Below are 25224 nucleotides of genomic sequence, written 5' to 3'. Positions count from 1 at the left end.
TACGACATTCTAGGACCAATGGGTCGACACGATCACCCCTGGGAAAAAAACAAACAAATAAACATGCATCCGTGATCTGTCTTCTGGCAAAAATCCGAAATTCCACATTTTTGTAGATAGGAGCTTGAAAAAACAAGAATAGGAGCTTGTAGATAGGAGCTTCTAAAATAAGGTTCTCTGATACGCTGAATCTGATGGTGCGATTTTCGTTAAGATTCTATGACCTTTAAGGGGTGTTTTCCCCTATTTTCCAAAATAAGGCAAATTTTCTCAGGCTCGTAACTTTTGATGGGTAAGTTTAAACTTAACAAAAACTTATATATTTAAAATCAACATCAAAATGCAATTCTTTTGATGTAACTATTGCTGTAAAAATTCCGTTTTTTAGAGTTTCGGTTAGTATTGAGCCGGGTCGCTCCTTACTACAGTTCGTTACCACGAACTGTTTGATTCAGTATTGTTTTCTTACTAAGTAACATTATTACATCTTTTTCTGCATCTAAATCGTAAGAAAAGGCACACTGAATACAATTTTGCAACGGTTTTAGGTTATGAGAAGATTTAAGTGTAGAGAGTCACATTTTTTTTATTTTCTGTATTGTTTTCTTAGTCAAAAAATTTGGCTTTATATTGTTAGTTTGATCTGAATTCCCTGAAAGAAAGCGCATAGCATAATTTTGCAAGACGTGTTTATGCAATAGAACTCCCAAAATAATTGTAATAGTTCTCAAACTTTTTTTTATATCATTCCTTGTTCTAATAACATCGTTTTCGATAGGTTGCTTAAGCATGTATTGTATAAGAAAAAATGCAATCATATAATAATTGTGTGTCAATATGACAAAACTTCAGACTTGCTAATGGCCCTGATGCAGATTCCTTATGGCGTTGCTGCCGCGAGCATGGGCTGGCATATTGTATGGGATTATACCAGTCGACGGGAAGTGTCGGATGTTTTGCCACAACCACGCACTTTTGGGAAAAAAAAACAGAATCAGGAGATCGGTAGGCCATTGATCGGCATGCGAAATAGTTAAAAAAATTTTCATTTATTTAAAGCACTTTAGGATTATTTTCTATTTGGTAATTACAGCCGCCATTCTTATCTCTATTGTAATGAATTAGAAATTTGATTCAGTGAAAGTTTCGGTCTAGCTGAGAAATGTGCCAATCTTTTGAAATTCAGCTTAGCCTAGGGTTTACCGTATTACTATAACACTTTTCGCATGAATATATTGGATTACCAAAAACTCTTTTTGCCTTATAGATATTTTACATGTTTAATATAGTTGGTTATTTACATTGTACATTTGCTTTTAGTTCAACCTGAAGACGATGATGTTGAGTCAGGTCATGGACTATCCCTTCCAAATTCTCCTACCACTATTTATGGTTATCCGGATAGGCATGGGATTGAGAGCGATTTAGAAGAAGGAAGAGACCCTTTTATGTCGAGGTACGCTTTTTATGTATCTTCTTGTTTGGGATTTTTTTTTTTTTGTCAGATTTATCCATGATTGTTAGGCTCTCATGGGTTTTACTAACTCAATTATTATCAAAAAAATGTACCTAATGTCAAATTATTTCAAAATTTGTAGTAGTTTTTTCTGTGTTTTTTACTTGATACTGCATTTTTCACATTTGTCCATGATTGGCATATTTTCATAGATTTCATTAAGTCAATCATTATCCAAAAATTTGCCGAATTGTTAAATTGTATCACATTTTTCTTTAGTAGTAGTAATTTCTTAATTACATTTTGCATATGAAAATGATCAAGACTGCTATCGGTTCTAACTTAAAAGCCCTATAAGAGGCACAAAAAATATTTAACGATACATGAAACTAATTGAATATTAGGCGTTGATCATGCACAAGAAAAAAAAAATGATTAAAAGATACTCCTTCAGAGGAACTTACCACTTGGTCGATATTTTCCTAGCTAAGTGACTCATAAACAGGAAGGATATGTGAAAGAACAGAATGGCTGGCCCTTAACCTCCCATCGCACTTCCTGGCTGAAGGGCTAAACCCCATCATTCCATCAGTCGCTTTCATTTTCAGCATTAGAAAGGTCATATGAAATGACAAGGACGTGGCATGACTTATGTTTAGTGGTATTATAGTCTCTTCTGCTATCTTGCGAACATTTAGACGCTGATATGTAACACCAAGTCGTTTCTTCGGATAATCTGGGACATTTCGGGGACACTTCTGGTCAGTTTGAAAACGCCTTAAAATAAACTGGCCTTGAAAACCCTAGTCAATAAACTGGATAAGACTCACATAAGACACACAGACTATTCACAAGCCTAGGTCGTCTACCAGCATGGATAATTATGAATGTCCATGAAAATCATTTCTACGAATAATTCTTTTTCGAGATTATTTGCCAAGTTTTGGTTCATGCGCGAACACTGTGAAAGCACATTCTCTGCTTGGCAATACGTGGCCCAGGGACCAGTCACAGCTGAAGCAAGGTTGGGTGATAGGCTTGCTACTTGTCCCTGTAAAAAAGACCCAGCAATTGGAACGTCGGTTCAACCGCCTGTGTCCCAGCAAGAAAAAAGAGAAATACAAAGAACTGAAAAACTGTGTAATTTTTGTAAATTTTTAAATGGGCCCAACGCTGGGTTCTAAATTACTTTAAGGCAGTTGGACGGGGTGGGGGGGGGGGGGATTTTTTAATCCTGAGATGGTTCAAAACAATCTTTTTTCTATGAAAAATTTCAAAATAGCCACCTAAAAATACACCATTTATCCAACTTCAACTCTCTCCCTACAGACCCGACCCTTGATAGAAGAAATTTTGTAAACCGCATGAGTTATAGGCATTATTAAGGAAATTTTCAGTCTTAACATTTATTTCTGGTTCCTGTCAAATTTCATATCGAAATCTGAATCAAAGCCTTCTTGTAAAGTCTGAAGTCTTTTTTTTTTAGAATAAAGTCTTTTTTACTGAAGATTCAAACAATAATTTGACGTTTAGTTCAAAAGTCCACGTGGCGTTCTCATCTTTTTAGGGAATTCAGCTTTAGGTGTTGAGTTGCAGATATGTGTGCAATGGTTTCGAGATGTTACTATCACTTTTTCTGAGATTTAAATAAAAATTGAAAGTTTTTTTTTGTGCTGAAAGTAAGGAGCAACATTAAAACAATGAACAAAAATATTCCGTACATGAGGAGTGAAGCCTCTTCTTAATCCCTCGCTTTTCACAATTAAGTCTTTAAGTTCTTTAAAAATACTTCTCATTCAAATTCAACAGCTGTCGTAATTCAAGAGTCGTTCTTAAAGAATTGGCGAAAAAAATAAGATTTTAGCGTAACAAGCGAGGAATATAAGGATACACGGAGTGATGTTGCTTCTTGCTTTCAGGTGAATTTTTTTTTTATTTAATCTCTGACCGTTTTCCAAATCATGTCAGGATATCCCCCACCTCGTGTAAAATTTACCACTCAATTCTATGGAGTAAAGCGTGTTCTCCCACCCTTTTCTGAGCTTCTTAAAAAACGCTACCTGTGTATGCAATACTTGTGGAAATTTCCCCTACTCAAATTCTTCAATATACTCAATTAGATCAGTTTCAACTTGGATTAGAGGGGCAGGTGCCCCTCTAATCCAACCTCTTATATTATTTTTGGTTATTTTCGGTTTTTCTTTATTAATTGACACACCTACTGGCTTCGCTTTTTTTGGAAGTTGAATTCAGTTGAATTCCACCAGTGAAGTTGCAAATTCGAAGCATATAGTCTATGACGATCGCAGACAATACTGAAGACAGAAAATATCCTTGACGGACACCAGACTTTAGACTGAACCATTCAGTGGCTCTGGAGGTTTTTTGTTCTTTGTTTTTTCGGTTCAGGTGTGATAATCACCTATTGAACTGGATGCATATCTCTGTAGGCAGAAGAGGAAGAGCGAACTTGGCATTGTATTTTTTGTTAGGTCAAAGACCCGTATATGCTATTAGTATTTCAAGTGGTTAGGAAAATGTTGTGAAAGGCCAAAAAAATGTGGTTTGGCCTATTTTGTTTGTTGAATTTTTTCATTTTTCAGAGACCCATTCAATTAAATCGTATATGGCACTTGCGATTCCCTCAAACGCTTTCAGTTAAACCTTATGAAGCATCAATAAATATATGACTTTTCTGTCAACGTTATGGTTTTTGAACATTTGACCATATAAAATATAAAAATAATAAAGAATATAATAATATTTGGTCCAGGACCATACAAAATAGAAATTTAAATAATATAAATTGAAAAAAACTATGCAACAAAAATGTAAAATATAATAAAAGTAATAGCCAAATATGAAAATGTTTGGCCAAATTAGGCCAAAAAATATAAAAATATAGAAATTTATTAAGCAAAAATAAAAAAAAATATTTAATAATATAAAATATTAAGAAAATAACCATGTCATACATATTTATTATAACTTAAAATTATAATACCACAATAAAAATCATGCCTAAAATATAAAAATAATAGCTAAATTTGAAAATATATGGCTATTAAAGTCAAAAGACGAATCATGATATCTAGTTTAATCGATTTTCCTTTCTTATCTTTGCAGACAGACCATTGAATTGTCCTTGTGTGGTGGGTTAGATGATTACGACGAGCCACCAGAAGATCTTTTTCTACAGTCGATAGTTAGCTTTGATGATTTAGCTGAAAACCCAAAAGTTATTGATAACCCTGCCCTGGTGATTCGCATTGGTTCGAAGTACTACAATCGAGCCACTGCACTTCCTATAATTATGAGTTGGATCTCATTTAATAGATCTCTTCCACAGGTAAATGCATGAGCCTTTTCCCCCCTAAACATTGTGGTATAAAAAAGCAACATATATATATATATATATATATATATATATATATATATATATATATATATATATATATATATATATATATATATATATATATATATATATATATATATATATATATATATATATATATATATATATATATATATATATATATATATATATATATAAATATAAATATAGATATATATAAATATACATAAATAAATATTCACGGGCTTTTTGGGTATTAATAGAATAGTACGTTTATTGAAATTGCTTTGTAATTAGGTGTGTGGTGCCGACTAGGAAGGGTGTTGTGGATTGCTTTTTTTCTCGTTTTAGTTTATTTTTGTCTACCCCTCGGACAAGTTTTATTTCTGGGTATGTCCGTTAAACTGAAGTTGCTTTCCGTTAACGGGTGATGTCCGTTAAACTGAAGATCTTTTTCTACAGTCGATAGTTAGCTTTGATGATTTAGCTGAAAACCCAAAAGTTATTGATAACCCTGCCCTGGTGATTCGCATTGGTTCGAAGTACTACAATCGAGCCACTGCACTTCCTATAATTATGAGTTGGATCTCATTTAATAGATCTCTTCCACAGGTAAATGCATGAGCCTTTTCCCCCCTAAACATTGTGGTATAAAAAAGCAACATATATATATATATATATATATATATATATATATATATATATATATATATATATATATATATATATATATATATATATATATATATATATATATATATATATATATATATATATATATATATATATATATATATATATATATATATATATATATATATATATATATATATATATATATATATATATATATACCCATCCCCCTCACACCGGAAGGTCTCCGCATGGTTCCAAATAAGAAATACTATATTTAAAAAACAAGCAAAGTGCATAAGTCTCAGCCTCTCCCCAGGGGCTTGGAGTGTTGTTTTATCCCAAGACGCATAGTTATTGGACCTTTCAACTATGCTGAACAAAATGACTATCTCAAAATTTTGATTGATGTCTTTGGGAAAACAGGGCCCTGTTGGGGCTAGTTGCTCTCCAATCTTTTTGGTCACGTGAAAAGGACACTAGAACTTCTAGTTCCCAATCAAATTTGCCCTTTCTTCTAAGACCATTGGTTCGATACTGTCACCCCTGGGGGAAAAAAGAATTAAGAAAGAAACAAACAAAATAAACACGGATACTTGATCTTTTTTATGGCAAAAAATAAAAATATCTTCTGATGGACAGCTGTAAACCTAGTGAATTTTTTTACCTTCGGAATTAATTGTACTCAATTCAGTTAATATGTTAATTGTAGTCAATATCCCTTTACAAGGGTTCCGGTTGCTTTTGGACCGATTCTCTTCTCACTCACAGTTCGTTACCGCGAACTTTTTGATAGTATGGTAAATGAGTTTTGAGCTTCGATATTTACGAATTAGATGTAACATGCTGAAAATTATGAATGTGATTTAAGTAACGGGTTTGAGTATAATAGTTGAGGAGCTATTAACTCGGTTTATTAGCAGTTATTAGAGTTATTAGGAGGATGATGCTAATTGGAGTAAAAAATGTTGTAGATAAGGTTTTGGGAATATTGCCGTTTTGGAAGGGTAAATGATGTGTCGGCCAAGTTTTCATTCTCAGATTAATAACTGCTAAGTATTTGAACCATCGTACTCACTTTGTACTAAGTATTATAGACTATGAGTAGTCATGTTGTTGTCCCTGTCCCTGTCCCATGAGAAGATGTTGTCCCTGTCTATTAAATTGAGGGAAAAGGAACACGTCAGTGCTATACTGGCTGAAAAAGAATTCTTGGGCCTTTTGAATGGGGGATGAAAACCTTCTCATAAGGGTTTTTGACCACGCTGTTTCCAATGACGCATTTTCTTTCCAATTTTATTTTCAAGGTGTTTTAAGCTATTTTTTGTAATGATTAGAAACATGTTCTTATATTAGATAGAAAATAAATCTATCTATCATTAAATATTTTATTATGAAATTGAACCGAAATAACGGTTATCGTTCCTGAAGCAGCATTGAGTGACAATTTCTATTACTAGGTGTTTTTTCTCCAAAATTTGTGTTTGTTTTTTTTTTACCATAGGCTTGCGTTCCCTCTTTGCATGATATCAGATATATTACGTTAAAATTTGTTTTATTGTAATTACTTTAAATTATACGTCCAAATGACTAGTGCTGCTCGAGAATGATATTTCTTCGAACCATGATTCGGATACAAGAAGTTACAGTAATGACAGCGGTCACAAAGAAAAAAAGACGGGGGGGGGTGTGTGTGTGTGTATAACAGAGTTAACAAGAAAAGACCTAAGTGTTTCACATCAAGCATGATAAACCTAATATGGCGCCATAAAAAGACAAAAAAGGGACAGTATAAAAAGAGACCATGAATGAAACTTAAAACAGGAAGATGGAACCCTGTTTATTTCACGAAAGATACAAAGACTTTTTAAGGTGCTCCCTGACAAAGGGGATAAAACTCCTTGGAAAGCTCCCAATAACATCATGAATTGGCAACGTTTTAATGGGAGCTGCCCATACTCCCCCTTGCCCCGCTGTGGATAAATTTGATTTACTATTCTGTCTTTTTAGAGTGTGATTGACAATCTAGTCTATGAAAATATGACAAAACCCAGGGAAGAAAAGAAGAAACTAGAGCAACATAGATCTCGGTCATGGTTTCCTTGGAGTCGAGCCACTGAAACGAAAAAGTCAAATTCAGAAACAACTTTGGCGAAGAAAGTCGAGATAGAGGTAAAACAATTTGGTTTAATTTGACTGAGTTGGGATCGAGCGGTTGCCCAAGGGAAGGGGCTTCAAATCCTTGGGATCAGATATATAAACGAGATTTCAATTTTTATGGGCTGGGGAGGGAGGTGGGGTGGCAAAATTTGTGAAATATACGGACAAGACAAGAGATTGCCAGAGTTATCTAGAAAAATCTAAACCCGAGATTATAATGCTTATCCAATTTTATTTAAAATAAGATTGCCTTAAGCCCTCTCTCTCGTTGAATCTGTATCTGACTTGTGTAGCGCGATGTTTTTCCAACGGGTAGATTTTTGCTTCTCATTTTCGGTCCATTTGTCTCAATATAGATATGGTAAAGGCAATTAAAATAATGCAAGTACTTCTATCCTCCAACTATTCAGTGAAACAAGCCATCTAAATTTTCATTTAATTCTTTACAAAAAACATAAGAAGAAAAATAAGTTAAAAATACAAAATCGCTGAATTATGTAAAAAACATGAGAAACTAGCGAAAGAGCATGTCGCACGACATGCATAAAAAAGATTGAAAAATTGTGGAGAATACTCGTTTGAAGACGGGAGAAAACTTTTCACTCCATTCCCCCGAAATATAAAGTCATAAGTCTTCCTAACCCTATCCCCCAAAAGCATCTTTTCCTAAAGTTTTAATTCGATCTACCTGCTCGGGAGACAAAACAAGGCTTATCCTTTTATACTGGTCGAATGCTCTATACTTTTACACTTCTGTAGACATTTACAAGTTGCTTAAATTTAAGGTTATAACAAAATTCTGAAAAAATTGAGATTTTTTTTTGGGGGGGGGGATGCTACCCTAGATTTATTTTTATAGATTTACTTTTTGGGTGGTTGGATGCTACCTCTGACTTCGCTAACTAATAATTTTCTCTTAAATTACCTTTGACTTTTAAGAATCGATGTTGACAAAAATCATAGACACATACACGCATAGGTAAATTTTCACCTTAAGCTGATTGAAAATGGAGTGGAAAGCTTCACAAGTATTGAGCTTCTGTGCTCAAACTTCCTGGTTTCTTGTCATTTCCCTTTTTTCATTTTTCTTTTTTTTGCTCTCATCTAACATTACTTTTACTTTGCGTAGTACCTAGTACTTTTATTTACCTCTTGCATACTTTCCAGTACTTCTTTTTTTTTTCTGGTTGTACCCTTTTCTGCTTTTTTGTGCGTCTGCCAGCCAGAGGATTTCATTTGATTTGATTTGATTTTAATCTAATCTCTTTAACCTTTGAAAATTTATTTTAAAAGTTGTTTTATTCAAAGTAAAGCAGTATATTTAAGTCAAAAGTCATATATTTAGAACTAAAAGTGTTATTTTTAGTAAGATTTGTCAATAAATTCATGACAAATATCGGCTAAAAATAATTATTCTTGTTTACAGAAAACAATTGAACCGGGCAAGGAACAACTAATAAAGAAGGAGAGTGTTGAGGACATTGTTGAGGAGAGAAACGAAGGGCAATCTTTTGAGCCTAAAGAAAAGGAATTGGTGACTGAACAGTACGTTTTTATTCATTTACTTAATATAATTTACTTAATCAACTCTTTTTTTACTTTTGTATTTACTTAATAAAAAATATTGAATCTAAGAAGCTTGTTGCTATATCAACGTAAAAAAATAGACTAAAAATAAGGGATTATATTGCGTTAAAAAAGGGTAAACAATTCAAAATGGTGTTATATGTTAACTTTGCAAAAAAAGACGTTATAAAATTCATCCTATACCTTTCCGCTTTGGGATGTTGTACCTCCCCCCTCCCTCCATCTGGTAGATGTTCTAAAGAATCCACATTTTGGACCATTTTTAATTTGTGCCTTTATACTGCAATTTTTTCAAGTTTTGACCTCCCACCCCTCTCTTCAATGGGTAAATGTTCTGACACAGGTAAGATTTACCAGTTAGGGGTTCAAATCAGAGGTTTTGCTGCATATTTCTCAATCTTAGAAACAAGAGTCTACTTAAATCTAGTGAGAAGCAAACAAAATAAAATAATAATACTGGTATAACTTATTTTAGTTAGGCTCGGTCATCTTTTGCTCATATTCCAAACACTGTGCTTATAGCTTTTTTGTTGCTTATGGCTGGTATAACTCCAGACCTTGATGGCCAACTTGATGGAAGCGTAGAGTTATAGCAGCTAGTCGAAAGGAATGGGTTCGAACTCTAAAATGAAAGACCAAAACAACTTGAATGTACTTACTGTAAATAAGAAGGACACTCTATAAAATGATTATATGTCATCTAAAATGTCCTTAAAAATTCTTTACTCGTCACACAATAGTCACAAAGAACACAGATAAAGCTTCTTACAATATGCATGTAAAATAAACATTTAATAAAATAAACATTTAAAAATCTTTGTTAAAATAAACATTTAGCAAGATGGTCGTCAGATTGTTTGATTGATTGATTCCCATATTTTCATCAAATCATAATAAAAATAAATTAAATTAACATAGCCGCTACTAGAAGGTCAAATGACCTGTGCACAGTGCCTCAATTAATTCACCAACATAAAAATAAAGACAACAAAAAGAATAATAATAAAAAAAAATCTAAACAATGATATCCACAGGTAAAATAAAGACAACAAAAATAAAGACAACAGAATAAAGACAACAAAACAGACAACAAAAAGAATAATAATAAAAAAAAAATCTAAACAATGATATCCACAGGTAAAATAAAGACAACAAAAATAAAGACAACAGAATAAAGACAACAAAACAGACAACAAAAATAAAGACAACAAAAAGAATAATAATAAAAAAAAATCTAAACAATGATATCCACAGGTAAAATAAAGACAACAAAAATAAAGACAACAGAATAAAGACAACAAAACAGACAACAAAAATAAAGACAACAAAAAGAATAATAATAAAAAAAAATCTAAACAATGATATCCACAGGTAAAATAAAGACAACAAAAATAAAGACAACAAAACAGACAACAAAAATAAAGACAACAAAAAGAATAATAATAAAAAAAAATCTAAACAATGATATCCACAGGTAACCCACTGTCACTCTGATTGTTCCCTATATTTTCATTAATTTACAACACAACGCATCACTTAACAAAACCCATGATCGACAAGAAAAAAAACTAAACAGATGGACCAATAAAGTCAAATTAACTCCCAAAATTATATTTAGTGTTCGTAGTCCAACGTATATTTTTTTTGGGGGTTTTTTTGAAAATTCTTGCTTTTACATAATATCCTTATGTCTGTAAATGCAGTGAAAAGTAGTCAGGTGTATTAACGGTTCACGCATTTACCTGATGAAACAGAATATGAGCAAGTAACGGTTCGCTAGGGATCCACATAGATTATGTTTATTTAGGTGTTTATTTATGTTGTTTATATTATGTTTTTGTTGTTTTAACTGTTTTTTTTACTATTTCTTTCATCTTGACTAAGAAAAAACTTTTTGACCTGTGATTTAAGCAAAGTCAGAGCCCCTAGTGCTGTCCGGGAGACTACTGCAGAAGGTTAGATTCACGATATATTTCTTGTTTATATTATTCTTCTCATTTGCCTTATTATTATTCTTCTCAGTTTATTTGATTATTATTTTTCTCGTATTATTCTTCTCAGTTATCTGTATTCCTTGTATGTTCAGAACGATAACACAAACTAGTAAAAAGCGTATCCACGGAATAGACTGATGTAACAATATCAAATATTTTTGAATAATATTTTAATTGAAAAATAATTGTTCTTCAGTGCTCGTACTAATTTGTTCTTTCCACTCAAATGTCAGTTTACTTCCATTCACCATTGAAACTGCAACATTTGGAGCTCTTGCTTTCACTTCATTCTCTGTTTTTCTCCTTCATTCTCTTTTTTCTCCTTCATTCTCTTCTTTTGTCCATTCAAGGGAAGCTACTCATTTACTCTATAAAATTAGAATTCAATAGCATTATTTTTTGTACCTTATTATTGATAGATAGATAGATGAACTTTTATTTTCACCGAAATTTTCATGGCACTGCCAAATTTCTTTGGTATGGTTACATTAATAAGCGACGCAAAAAAAAAAAAAAAAAAAAAACAAAGAAAACAAAGCACTAATCAATCCTCCTGACTTTCGTTACACATTTTTACAAAACTAGGTATAAAACTTTTCGCTAACCGCTGGTGGGCACAGCGTACCGGCTGAAGTTTCTCAACGGGTACTGCAACCCTGCGCGGGAAATTTTGTTTATCATTATTTATTGTTTGTAATTTCAGGACTGTTGTTGAAACGGAAACAATTGCTTTGACTGAACAAATAACACCATCAGAAGAAATACCTGCCTCAGAAGAGCCCCCTCGGAAGGAGAAGTGCAAGAAATCCCTGCGTTTAACATCAGATCAGATTGCCAAGCTAAATCTAGTTGAAGGTTCCAATGAAGTTCAGTTTAGTGTTACCACTGCCTATCAGGGTACAACACGATGCACATGCCACATCTACCTCTGGCGTTGGGACGATAAAGTAGTAATTAGTGATATAGATGGTACAATTACAAAGTAAGTTTTATTTATATAAATTAGAGGTTTTATTGACAGGTTTACTAAGATTGCCACGGTTAGAAAGAAAAAAAGAATTGCTACTCACTAGAAATCTTACAAATTTCCAAAATAAAACTGAGCAACTGTGCCGTTCCTGAATATTCATAAATACATTTTTTTTCATACCATAGACTTTAAGCTTCATTTAATATTTATCAGTTGCAATGTCCCGGGAGTGGGCGACCAGTCCTTATTTATATTTCCTCAGATGTGGTACGTCGCGTTCCTAGAAGACTTGATAATCACTACGTCCTTTGAGCCACATGAAGGCCATGACAACTAACGAAACTAATATCAATTTGTAACTAAAAAAATGTATAATCCGATTTACAAGCACATCTATGGCGCTCTCGTCCTTATTTACTGCTGCTCCCCAGTGCACCACACCGCCCAAGAGCACCAGCTATCCCTTTGAAACTGTGATCCCTTTGAAACATGCAATTTTACGACAACCCCATAGCTGTGAGGATAACACTGAGAGGATAAGATGCCTATATCTTTGGGTTTATTACTTTCAAAACGTTCTATTCATTGAGCTAGAACTGTGATATTAGACTTTTTCTCAGAGGATGACCTGAACCTGCCAAAAAATATGAAAATTTACCTATTTTTACAAATTTTCAGCTTATTCTTTACTTTAAAAAACGCAAAACAAAATTTAAAAATGAAAAACAGAATCTCAGTTATCGAATGATGTCCAAATGGTCATCTTACTGTGAAACATTAATACTGTAAAAGTGTAGAGATAATACACAAACTTGCAGAGGGAACTTGTAAAATACAACCATAAGCGATATGAAATAGGGTAACCGAATATTTTATCCCTCGCCTAATTATAATTCTCTCGCATTTTTTGCAAGCATAAGTCTAGTTTGTTAGATACCCTCAGGTTTTCGGCTAATTTTGTTTTATTTAACCGGTCTTCTGAAGAAATTAAATATGTTGTTTTCAAGGACGCATCCATGATTTTGTGGGGGATGAATTACAATAAAAAACTTTTTTTAAAATGTTAAGATTTCCTGTTTTTAAGAGTAGGGCAAAAAAGTCTTTCGGTGGGGGGGATACGGGATTTGAACTCCTGAAGATCTTGACTCAACCCTACAACCATAAGACAAAACCGAGCAGACTTATCAATTGACCTAACCTGAAATCTGCCACCTTTAAATAAAAGCTAATGACTATATGCAGTGTCTTGAAACTCTATGCAATACTCGCTTACCATCAGGTATAAAAACAACAGAAATAAAAAGTGAACTCCCTTTGAGTGTCAGAAACCTAGTTACAGAGTGTGGCAATTCTCTGAAAATATATGCGATTCAGGTAATTCGATTTTTAGAGCAGAGATTGGTGGGTTCAACTTTTTACACTTTTTTTGGAAACGATATTTGATTACCATACTGAAACTTCCCGGATGATGATTGGATTTTGATAACAGACATCTTTTCGGATTTCAGGGGAACTGTTGTGGTATTTTTGTCAAATTTCAGTAACGCTGTATCAAGAGAATATTCTTCAGTAGGCCTAATTGTGCCAAAAAATTCTGTTACTTTAACGTCTCGAGGATCACGCTGATAAAGATCCAGCCTAATTCCAATTGTTGAAAGGCAACGCTTTTCCGGACATATTTCAAGAAATTCTGACATTCGCTTGTCGCTGTCTTGGGTCACACTTTTGAGGAATTCAAAAGCGTGATGCGTGTATTGGTCTATTATGTGCACACCAATAGCTGGATCCATGTGATGAGAATGGGAATATTCTCCTACTAGGCTACTTCCTATGGCCAATATATTTGGTGAGGATAATTTTTGGAACAAGGAAGCCGCCTGACAGGTGTCAGCAATGAAAAGTATTTCGTTGTATCGTCTCTTTTGCCACATCTCCCTAAAGGCATTTGCTATTTTTACATCTGTCAGGTCTTCCCTGCCTTGGAATTTAAAGGAACCATCAATGCCATGTCCAGTCATATACACCAGTATATTACTGCCTTCATCTGTCAACAGTTGTTTCGATTTAGGGGTTTCGGGAGGAAGCCTTCCAGTTAACAATCGAACAAAGTTGTCAACTGTAACCCCTTGTCCACGGTAATCAACTTCTATTTCTTCTCCATAAACATTGATATGTTGTTCTGCATTGTTAAAAACAGTTGCAGGCCTTGGATTACGAGGATTACAGGCTATGTCCTCAGCCATCATCAAGATTATTTGGCTGTCAGGTATTCCTAGACGTTTGACACTTCTATAAATAGAAAGGAGATTAGCGACGTGTCTGTAGTCGAACCAGAACCTAGACGTCTCGACCAAAACGGCCCAATTATTTGTGTGCGACGATTTGGAACTTTCTGCTGACAGGATTAAGCATGTGAAAGCCAGAGCTAGTTTTTGCAGCATGATCCGGGAAAATAAATGTAGTCTTATTTTAGACTAGATGATATAGTATTCTCAAGCGAATGTATTTTTGGTCGACCCTCTTGTTATTAGCAATGTTAGTGATTAGAATTTAAAATCTTCTTGTTCTTCTCGATAAAAATTCTTTTCTGCAATTATTTTGCTCTTTGTAAAGATTCCTTAAAAGTTACTCCAATTTATACAACCCTTTCTGACATGGGAATAATCAAGTGACGTCATAGTTCCTGTGGTTTTGCGTTTACAATCAAAGAATTTTTCGCATTTCGATTATCCTCTATTTGATAGATTTTTTTACGATACTGAATTTACGGTGGCGATGGTGATTTTATACGATGGCGAATTTCCCTTTTCTTCAGCAGCAAAAAAATCTCTATTTAAAACAATGTTGTTCTCAGGATTGTATTTAGGGTAGGGGCTAGGGGGTATATTTTTATGCGTTTCCCCCGCTGTAAATTTGCTGTAATGCCTGAGCCACCGTATAGTCACACTTGTGGACAAAATCAAAGTTGTGCGTGGCTACTGCGAATAATAAATCCCTTGTGTAATTTGGTAGGTTGAGTTATGTTCAACTTTCAAGCGTAATTTTTATGATTACCGAATCAGAGTGAAGGTTCACTCTGAACTTTTCCTAACTGAACACATTTCCTAACTGTCTGATAAATCTGGTGAAAGATACAAAGCTGTTGCGTTTGTTGACTGTACTTGGGAGCGATATTCTGTTGATTTACTTTCCAAACCAGGTTTTTACTATTTGAACATCCTGTTTCTGTACTACAAGTGAGACACTTAAATCAGCTAAAAACACAAACCATTCATGAAAAGTGGTTTTTATCAACAAGTTTCCAGGTATGACTAGGATGTGACTTTGGCATTACTCTTATGCTGCTTTTTGACGATGAGATGACGACATAGTTCTTGGCGGCAGATACGTCATAGATAATTATGACAGATGTCATAGCTCTGAAGTAATTATCATTTTAATGTAGAAGCCCTTTACAATTTAAATATGTCTCTTTGGCAGATTTATTTTCCTTTTTTTACAACTGTCAAAAAGTTAAGCCAGGATTCGTGTCTATCAGGGAGGGTATGGGGCTCCCCTATAAGAAAAGAAAAACTGGAGGGGAAAAATAGAAAAAATAGTCATTTAGAAGCTCAGTCACAGAGGGGATGAAACTTAGGCGTTCGATATCTTATTGAATTCGGAAAGATACCGATTTGGTAGGTAGTCTTCGTTTAGAAGAGCCTACAAAAAAAGAAAAAAAAGTTGTGTGAAGGGTACTAGTTTTATTTACATTTTTCAAAATAATTTCTTAATATCAGTTCGCTGAAAAGTCTTTGACTCCTAGAAATAAAAAAACCTTAAAGATTTGGAAAACATAAGAAAACTTTAGAAGTTCTGTTAAAAGTCGCTCGTTATATTTAGGATTTAATTTTCACTTATGTTCAGTTAAAAGAATACAGCTGATGAAACTGTTCCTTAACAATTTCTCAGAGAAATTTGGTAACAAATGGTTTCAATCGGGACTTGTTAAAGTTACCTTAACTAACACTGGTTGTCAGTAACCGTCTTGATGAGAGTAGATGAGGTGAGGGTAGTTTGATGAGAGCTGGTAAGTTGTCAGTAACCATCTTGATAAGAGTAGATGAGGTGAGGGTAGTTGATGAGAGCTGGTAAGTTGTCAGTAACCATCTTGATAAGAGTAGATGAGGTGAGGGTAGTTGTATGAGAGCTGGTAAGTTGTCAGTAACCGTCTTGATAAGAGTAGATGAGGTGAGGGTAGTTGATGAGAGCTGGTAAGTTGTCAGTAACCGTCTTGATCAGAGTAGATGAGGTGAGGGTAGTTGATGAGAGCTGGTAAGTTGTCAGTAACCGTCTTGATAAGAGTAGATGAGGTGAGGGTAGTTGATGAGAGCTGGTAAGTTGTCAGTAACCGTCTTGATAAGAGTAGATGAGGTGAGGGTAGTTGATGAGAGCTGGTAAGTTGTCAGTAACCGTCTTGATAAGAGTAGATGAGGTGAGGGTAGTTGATGAGAGCTGGTAAGTTGTCAGTAACCGTCTTGATAAGAGTAGATGAGGTGAGGGTAGTTGATGAGAGCTGGTAAGTTGTCAGTAACCGTCTTGATAAGAGTAGATGAGGTGAGGGTAGTTGATGAGAGCTGGTAAGTTGTCAGTAACCGTCTTGATAAGAGTAGATGAGGTGAGGGTAGTTGATGAGAGCTGGTAAGTTGTCAGTAACCGTCTTGATAAGAGTAGATGAGGTGAGGGTAGTTGATGAGAGCTGGTAAGTTGTCAGTAACCGTCTTGATAAGAGTAGATGAGGTGAGGGTAGTTGATGAGAGCTGGTAAGTTGTCAGTAACCGTCTTGATAAGAGTAGATGAGGTGAGGGTAGTTGATGAGAGCTGGTAAGTTGTCAGTAACCGTCTTGATAAGAGTAGATGAGGTGAGGGTAGTTGATGAGAGCTGGTAAGTTGTCAGTAACCGTCTTGATAAGAGTAGATGAGGTGAGGGTAGTTGATGAGAGCTGGTAAGTTGTCAGTAACCGTCTTGATAAGAGTAGATGAGGTGAGGGTAGTTGATGAGAGCTGGTAAGTTGTCAGTAACCGTCTTGATCAGAGTAGATGAGGTGAGGGTAGTTGATGAGAGCTGGTAAGTTGTCAGTAACCGTCTTGATAAGAGTAGATGAGGTGAGGGTAGTTGATGAGAGCTGGTAAGTTGTCAGTAACCGTCTTGATAAGAGTAGATGAGGTGAGGGTAGTTGATGAGAGCTGGTAAGTTGTCAGTAACCGTCTTGATCAGAGTAGATGAGGTGAGGGTAGTTGATGAGAGCTGGTAAGTTGTCAGTAACCGTCTTGATAAGAGTAGATGAGGTGAGGGTAGTTGATGAGAGCTGGTAAGTTGTCAGTAACCGTCTTGATAAGAGTAGATGAGGTGAGGGTAGTTGATGAGAGCTGGTAAGTTGTCAGTAACCGTCTTGATAAGAGTAGATGAGGTGAGGGTAGTTGATGAGAGCTGGTAAGTTGTCAGTAACCGTCTTGATAAGAGTAGATGAGGTGAGGGTAGTTGATGAGAGCTGGTAAGTTGTCAGTAACCGTCTTGATAAGAGTAGATGAGGTGAGGGTAGTTGATGAGAGCTGGTAAGTTGTCAGTAACCGTCTTGATAAGAGTAGATGAGGTGAGGGTAGTTGATGAGAGCTGGTAAGTTGTCAGTAACCGTCTTGATAAGAGTAGATGAGGTGAGGGTAGTTGATGAGAGCTGGTAAGTTGTCAGTAACCGTCTTGATAAGAGTAGATGAGGTGAGGGTAGTTGATGAGAGCTGGTAAGTTGTCAGTAACCGTCTTGATAAGAGTAGATGAGGTGAGGGTAGTTGATGAGAGCTGGTAAGTTGTCAGTAACCGTCTTGATAAGAGTAGATGAGGTGAGGGTAGTTGATGAGAGCTGGTAAGTTGTCAGTAACCGTCTTGATAAGAGTAGATGAGGTGAGGGTAGTTGATGAGAGCTGGTAAGTTGTCAGTAACCGTCTTGATAAGAGTAGATGAGGTGAGGGTAGTTGATGAGAGCTGGTAAGTTGTCAGTAACCGTCTTGATAAGAGTAGATGAGGTGAGGGTAGTTGATGAGAGCTGGTAAGTTGTCAGTAACCGTCTTGATCAGAGTAGATGAGGTGAGGGTAGTTGATGAGAGCTGGTAAGTTGTCAGTAACCGTCTTAATAAGAGTAGATGAGGTGAGGGTAGTTGATGAGAGCTGGTAAGTTGTCAGTAACCGCCTTGATAAGAGTAGATGAGGTGAGGGTAGTTGATGAGAGCTGGTAAGTTGTCAGTAACCGTCTTGATAAGAGTAGATGAGGTGAGGGTAGTTGATGAGAGCTGGTAAGTTGTCAGTAACCGTCTTGATAAGAGTAGATGAGGTGAGGGTAGTTGAAAGTTGTCAGTAACCGTCTTGATAAGAGTAGATGAGGTGAGGGTAGTTGATGAGAGCTGGTAAGTTGTCAGTAACCGTCTTGATGAGAGTAGATGAGGTGAGGGTAGTTTGTATGAGAGCTGGTAAGTTGTCAGTAACCATCTTGATAAGAGTAGATGAGGTGAGGGTAGTTGATGAGAGCTGGTAAGTTGTTAGTAACCCTCTTGATGAGAGTAGGTTTTCGAAGTCACTGATAATTCTTGTAAACCACTGGGTACAAGACCCTCAATCCAGTGCATATTTATTGTGGTATCAATAAAGGAAGCAGATCGTGGTCTTTGAATTCTTTGTGTACTTTCTAAAATTATATAATTTTTTCACGGAAACTCTCCATTTTGTATTATACTCTTACGTGAGAGAGTGGGAAAGATAGGATTTTACGTGTACTACTTGTGAAAGAATCGAACCTTAAATATAACGCTCACAAACAGACAAAAAGGGAGAGAAATTGAGCGAGAGAGAGAAAGAGAGAGGGGAGAAGGGGGGTAATTTTAAACGAAAATCCCGACGATTAGAGAGAATTTGGTGCTGGTTCATAAATAGAGAAGAAAAAAGACAAAGAGAGCGAGAGGGGGGCGGGGTAGATTCTACTTAAAAATTCTGACGATTAGAAACAAGGAATAAAACATAAATACTTGTGACTCACTTTTGCTCACTTGTGGCTCAGAAGTGAATCCCGAACTAGTACGAGCAATGATGTGTTCACAAAGTAAGGGAAAGTCAATTAATAAAAAAACCTACATTTATTTTATTTATTTAAGAATTAACGACGCTTCTTGACTACTAAGGTCCCTGCGTCGGACCTGCAGTGCATTCCTGCAGCGTGATTCGATCTCTGGGTCCCGTATTACCAAGCTAAGGTCAAATCCACCGCGCCACCACAGGACTACCTACATTTAAGAAATAGGGTAGTAGACATTCATAGTTGTTGCCTCAGGTTTGACTTCAAAGCTAAACCCAAATAGCTGGGCCCTAGGGCTAATGGAAAAAGGAGCAAAAAATCCATTTGGAACCATGAAGGCCCATTCAGAGTAAAATGTTCCTAATATTAACTAATACAAAAATCTACTGATCAGTTGCTATGGGTTTTTTTGGATGTTGAATGGAGTGCCATTTACAATAGAGGTTTATCTAATCCAGAAAACGATCTTTTGAAAACCGTTTGATTTCATCTTAGTTAAGCTGCCGAATCTAAAATTAGGATCGATGTATCGTTAGCCAAAAAACAATATCATTTGATCTTTGAAATTGCGACAGCAAATTATGCCATTGACTTGACGGCATTATCTAAATCAGATTTAGAGCAGGTATTAACAGGCCTATAGATGCAATCATTGATCCCAATATTCTTATTCAGTTTTTTCAAGAACCACTTTCTGATAAATGAGTTGAATAAAATGTGTGATTATTTTTCAGGTCTGATGTTTTAGGTCACATCTTGCCAATAGTTGGTCGCACCTGGGCTCAGAGTGGTGTGGCACAGTTATTTACAAACATTTTTGAAAATGGGTATAAAATCCTCTACCTCTCTGCACGGGCCATTGGTCAAGCTCAAATAACTCGAGATTATCTCAGATCCTTGAAACAGGGGGATTTGGCCCTTCCCGACGGACCTATACTGCTCAACCCTACTAGTCTGATGAATGCTTTACATAGGTACATAGGCCTTTTTCATTTGTTTATTTTTTTTTATTACCGCTGATCCTGATACGGATAAACGCATGTGATGTTGGTCTTATTTGCTATAACGCAAATTAGTAGGTATTTCCAATTCTTTCCTGAGCCTCTTTGAATCTTATAACATGAATTTACTCTTTAGAATAAGCTACAAGAATTTTACTCATTTATTATTTTTTATTTATATTATTTCAGTTATTTTTACATAAACCATTTCTAAAATGCTCACTTAAATTCTTTTCTCTCCTGCAATGAGCATGGATTTGCGCTCCCTCCTGGGAACCTTGCAATATGGCAGTATCTACGCACTTTTTTCTTTTTTTTACGATATGGTTGATCTTGGTGCGGATGACGATTCTATGAAGTTATACATTATTGTTATAATTTCAAGTTATTTTAATAATTGTTTAATTTTTGGCAAAACTTTATTAAAATGGAATCTCAAAATATCGGTTAAAGAATATCAACAAATTTACTTTTATGAAAACTGATGTGAATTTGAATTGTAAATTAAGAATAATTACAGGCTTTTAATGTATTTATTTCAATGTAAAATTGTTCAAATTTAATTATTGTAAATATTTTGTAATTGTTTATAATTATTTTTTGAAGATACTCCCATAATGTAATTGGAAACGCATACGGAATCAGCTTTCCTACTTTAATTGTAAGATGTGAAGGAGTATTTTTTTTTCTTGATGTTTTTTATCATCTGAAACCCTTGTCTTAGCCGATGTGTTATGATAAGAATTAGGACCGAAATTATTAAATAAAACTTTATATCTAAAATTCTTTCCGTATATCTTGTCGTACTGAATTATTGTCGTATACCCAAAAAGGGGCGTAGTATCACCGAAACATGAAATTAGAAACTTTCTCAGATATTCGTTTTGGAGGGAAATAAGAGAGATTGGTCATTCTGCCAAAAAAACAAACAAACTAAAAAAAAAGAGCTGCAAATGTGTAAGAGCCATAAGGACCGTACAATCTTTTAAATAAAGTTTTTTCAAACAAGTCTGCACACACTGTATGATATCGGGGATGAGTTCAATTAAGAAAAACGTACTGTCTAGCCACTGCTTAATCAAAAATGGTATATAATTGTACCAAATAATATAATTATACCATGATTATACCTAAAATGGTATGTAATATAATTTCAATATAATTTGAATGCTTTGCTGCGGCCATTGCTAATGTTTTCAGGGTATGTGGCTAGACGAAAGCCATTCCGTAAGATAACCAAACGCAAAAATGACGTAAAACTGAGAAAATATTTTCTCCCAGAGAATACCTGCTGTAAGAAGAAAGCAAATGTTTGGACACAGAGATCCATTATGTCATTTTAAAATACTAAAAAAAAAATAAATAAAAAAAATTAGAAAACAGCAGATTAAAGCTTTGAATATCGCCAGGTTATAAAAAAGGAGTAAAAAGCGACCTTAGAAAGTGATCCTAAGAAAATGTAATATTATTATTATTATTATGATATTTTATAATATTATTACGTAATTTTGGGCTCTTAGCTGGTATGTGGTGATTTTGGATTTTTCAAGTCTTTTTTGTTATAAAAAATAAATAAAAGATAAACCGCTATTTTTATGGTTCTTCTTCCGAAATTTCTGCCTTCTTAAAAAAGCTAAAACAAAGAAAAGCTTTTTATTTAGTTTCCGTTCGTTTCTATATCATGCTTAGATTTAGTTTAACTCTAAATCAAGTTTTGATGATAAAATGGCTGAATTGAATGTATTTGCTTTACATAATAACACAGAATTGCTCTAAATATGAAGGTGGTGTATCCCCCTCAGCCCTCTCTTTACGCTAAAGTAAAAAAAAAAATCGGTAAGGGGTATTTAATACGAAAAGAGAGGTTCTTCGGACAAGTGTTCCTCTTATGGGATGTTCTCCATCCTTCTTACTTTTGTGCGGATAGGAAAAGTCTGAATGTACTCTTATTTCCCTCTTCAGCATGATTCGTTGATAACGGGGGGCTGTCATCCCCTTTGTCCCCCACATTGCAGGTGCTCTAAATATAGTCCTCCTACTCAGGGAAAGTTAGGAAGCAATTCCTCCCTCCTCCCATATTGATCTAAAAAATCTTGCATAGAAAATGTGAATGTTGGTATAAAAGTTCACTTGTTGAGACTGCTCCCACCCATTGAAAGATCTAATGCCAACTCCTGGAATAGTGTTGTTGATATCCTGCAAGATATTTTGCACAAATTAATGATTTCAAGTGAATAAACCCTGTTAAATAAGCTTAGGGATGAATGCGCCACCGTGTGGCGTATTTTCATTCTCCTTCTAAGCAAAAGATCCCTTTTGTAGATATTTCTCCCGCGTCTCACTTCCTTATTTGTAGTCTTCCTGAGGATACGGTTAAGGGAAAGGATTCCTCAGATGTTAATCTAAATCTAAGTCTTTATCTCCTGCTTATACTAGGAACGGATGCAAGATTTTTTTTCTTTCCAGGGATGGGACAATACTAAAAATATTTTTTTTACGATTTGAATAAGAAGTGTTCAAAAATTCGGGTTTTGGGGGAGACCCTTTCCCTGCTGCGTACGTCCCTGACCAATACGATTCATGAGCTCATATTTTATAAATTCAGATTTTGATGATTATTTTCTTACAGGGAGGTGATTGAAAGGAAACCGGAAGAATTTAAAATTGCTTGTTTAAAAGATATACAAAGCCTTTTCCCTAGTGATAGCAATCCGTTTTATGCTGGGTATGGAAATAGAGTCAATGTAAGTCCATTAATTTATTTTTCTTAATATTACGAATATATCAACTTTCATTTTAGGATTGCCATTATTTTTTCACCTTCTTTATATTATTACTTGTTTTCTATTTTTCCTATTTTTCTTGTTCTTTATGTATCTATATATAATTCATCTCTTGAGGTTTAAAAGATTAAAATCCTTAAAGATGGCCATTTTCTGTTGATAACGCATTTTGGATAATTTCTCTTTGCTAATTACAATTACCAACACACCCTGATACTCTTTTCTGTCCTTTGTGCCAACTCAATAGGAAGAAGAACAAAGTAGTTCGTGTACCTTGCAGAATTAGTCGGTTTAACAGTTCATCCGAAACATCTATTAATATCTGTCAACCATGCACCGGCACCAAACCCGTTCCATCAAAGCCATAACTCATTATCATATCCCCATCCACGTTTGAAGAGATAACGAAAACAGTAAAATCGCTTAGAGCTGTAAAGCCTTGCAGGAATGTGGGCTACCATCAGAGTTCTATAAAGCAAGCCCAGTTTTAGTAGGTGCACTCACAGACCACCTAAAGATGGTGTGAAAGAATGAGCCTATCCACTAAGATTGGAGGGATGCAACAATTATTCGTGTGTTGAAGAGGAGTGACAAGAATCGTTGTATGAATTAGAGAGGCTATTGACATTGCCAAAAAGATTTTCACCGTCATCCTTGATAATAGATGTAAGCACCCCAGGATGATTGGAGATAGGAGGAATGCAACAATTATTAGTGTGTTGAAGAAGAGTGACAAGAATCATTGCATGAATTAAAGAGGCTATTGGCATTGCCAAAGAGATTTTCACTGTCATCCTTGATAATAGATGTAAGCACCCCAGGATGCATAAAGCACATCTTCTAATGGATACTCCTACATCAGAACTTTATCAATTACCAGTATTATCTTTATGCATCGTTCGCTGTTGTGAGAAATCGGGCTGCAAGATCAAATCTCACCACAGCTTTGAAATTGGTAATTTCGTATTTATATTTCCCAACGTAGCATTAGGGTATAGGGAGGCATCTGTGGATTTGTCTATGAGGTGGTACAAGGTTTTTTCTAAAATATTTTAGAATCTAAAATATTTCCATGGGGGCCAAGGACGGAATTGCGCTCAGAAGGAGTTATAAAGTAGGGGCATTGACAACGGTGACGATAGCAGACTCCTCGTCGAATCAACCGGCAAAGCCGATGATATTCTACGTCGCTAGCCTGGCAATCATAGCCGTCAATGTCACCAAATGCAAATACCTTTCTACTAATAAAAATTCTCTAGTATTCATAAATACACAACGTTTTGAATTTGTAGACAGATTTCGGCACCTAGGATCACTGATTGACGTCAAGGATGTTGCCTTGAATGAAATGCAGGGAAGAGTAAGCAAAACATAGAACGCTTTCGGTTAACTTTGAAAACTATTACGGTAACGAAGGAAATTTGGCGTGAAGATCAAAATTCGAGTCTATGCGGCGTGCATTCGACCCATTATGTTATATAGTTGCGACACTTGGCCACTGAAAATATATAGAGCGCTCACTAGACTTTTTTAACAGAAAATGTCTGAGGAAACCTTAAGAGCCATATGCTGCTTCAAACTTAGTTGAAAAATAGACAAGACTCCAGTAGAAATTAGTTAAGAAAAGTTGATAGATGATCAACTGGTGTCAACGGGTGAAGACCAAATAGGTAAATTTACGCAGATTGTACCCTAACCGCGCAAGTGTCCTCCTAGAAGGAGTTGCGTAATTTTATTCTCAGGCAGATACATTCATATGAATATATTGCAGAGGGTGTTGAGGTGCAATCTATAAAAATAGCCCGGAATATGGGGAAATAACTGTTGAAATATGCGAATATTATTGTAAAACAAGAGCTAAGAGCTCATATGGTACTTGTGACGAGGCCGGACGAGCCAAGAGCTCATATGGTATGAGCTCTAGCAAAATTCTAAGAATCATTAGATTGATTTAAAAGGAGAATTGGAGGCTTAATACCGGTCGGGATTTAAAATAAAGAGCTCTGAGTCACGAGGTCCTTCTAAATATCGAAATTCATTAAGATCCGATCACCCACTCGTAAGTTATAATTACTTCATTTTTTCTACTTTTTCCTCTCCCTTCAGCCCTCCAGCTGGTCTAATCGGGGAAAACCTTTTTATCAAGTCAATTTGTGCAGCTCGCGGAAACGCCTACCAATTT

General features: G+C 35.2%; 2 protein-coding genes across 4 annotated transcripts in view; one reads left to right on the top strand and one right to left on the bottom strand.

Annotated features, from left to right (window-relative positions):
* Positions 1-25224, top strand: part of LOC136036687 (phosphatidate phosphatase LPIN1-like) — a 127059-nt gene that overhangs the window by 86760 nt on the left and 15075 nt on the right. For all 3 annotated transcript variants that reach the window (XM_065718997.1, XM_065718998.1, XM_065718996.1), the window contains exons 8-14: positions 1321-1456; positions 4583-4805; positions 7458-7619; positions 9034-9152; positions 11892-12170; positions 19993-20232; positions 22889-23003. In XM_065718997.1, coding sequence (XP_065575069.1) covers positions 1321-1456; positions 4583-4805; positions 7458-7619; positions 9034-9152; positions 11892-12170; positions 19993-20232; positions 22889-23003 — 1274 coding nt within the window. The remainder of the gene's footprint in view (positions 1-1320; positions 1457-4582; positions 4806-7457; positions 7620-9033; positions 9153-11891; positions 12171-19992; positions 20233-22888; positions 23004-25224) is intronic.
* On the bottom strand, positions 13566-14599 carry LOC136036598 (putative GPI-anchor transamidase). Its single transcript, XM_065718904.1, has one exon. The coding sequence runs from the start codon at positions 14597-14599 to the stop codon at positions 13574-13576; it is 1026 nt and encodes a 341-aa protein (XP_065574976.1). The 3' UTR covers positions 13566-13573.

This window comes from Artemia franciscana, chromosome 15 (assembly GCF_032884065.1).
Source record: "Artemia franciscana chromosome 15, ASM3288406v1, whole genome shotgun sequence".
NCBI classification, from domain to species: domain Eukaryota; kingdom Metazoa; phylum Arthropoda; class Branchiopoda; order Anostraca; family Artemiidae; genus Artemia; species Artemia franciscana.
Note: the sequence above shows the minus strand (reverse complement) of the source record. Positions and strands in the feature narration are given on the sequence as shown.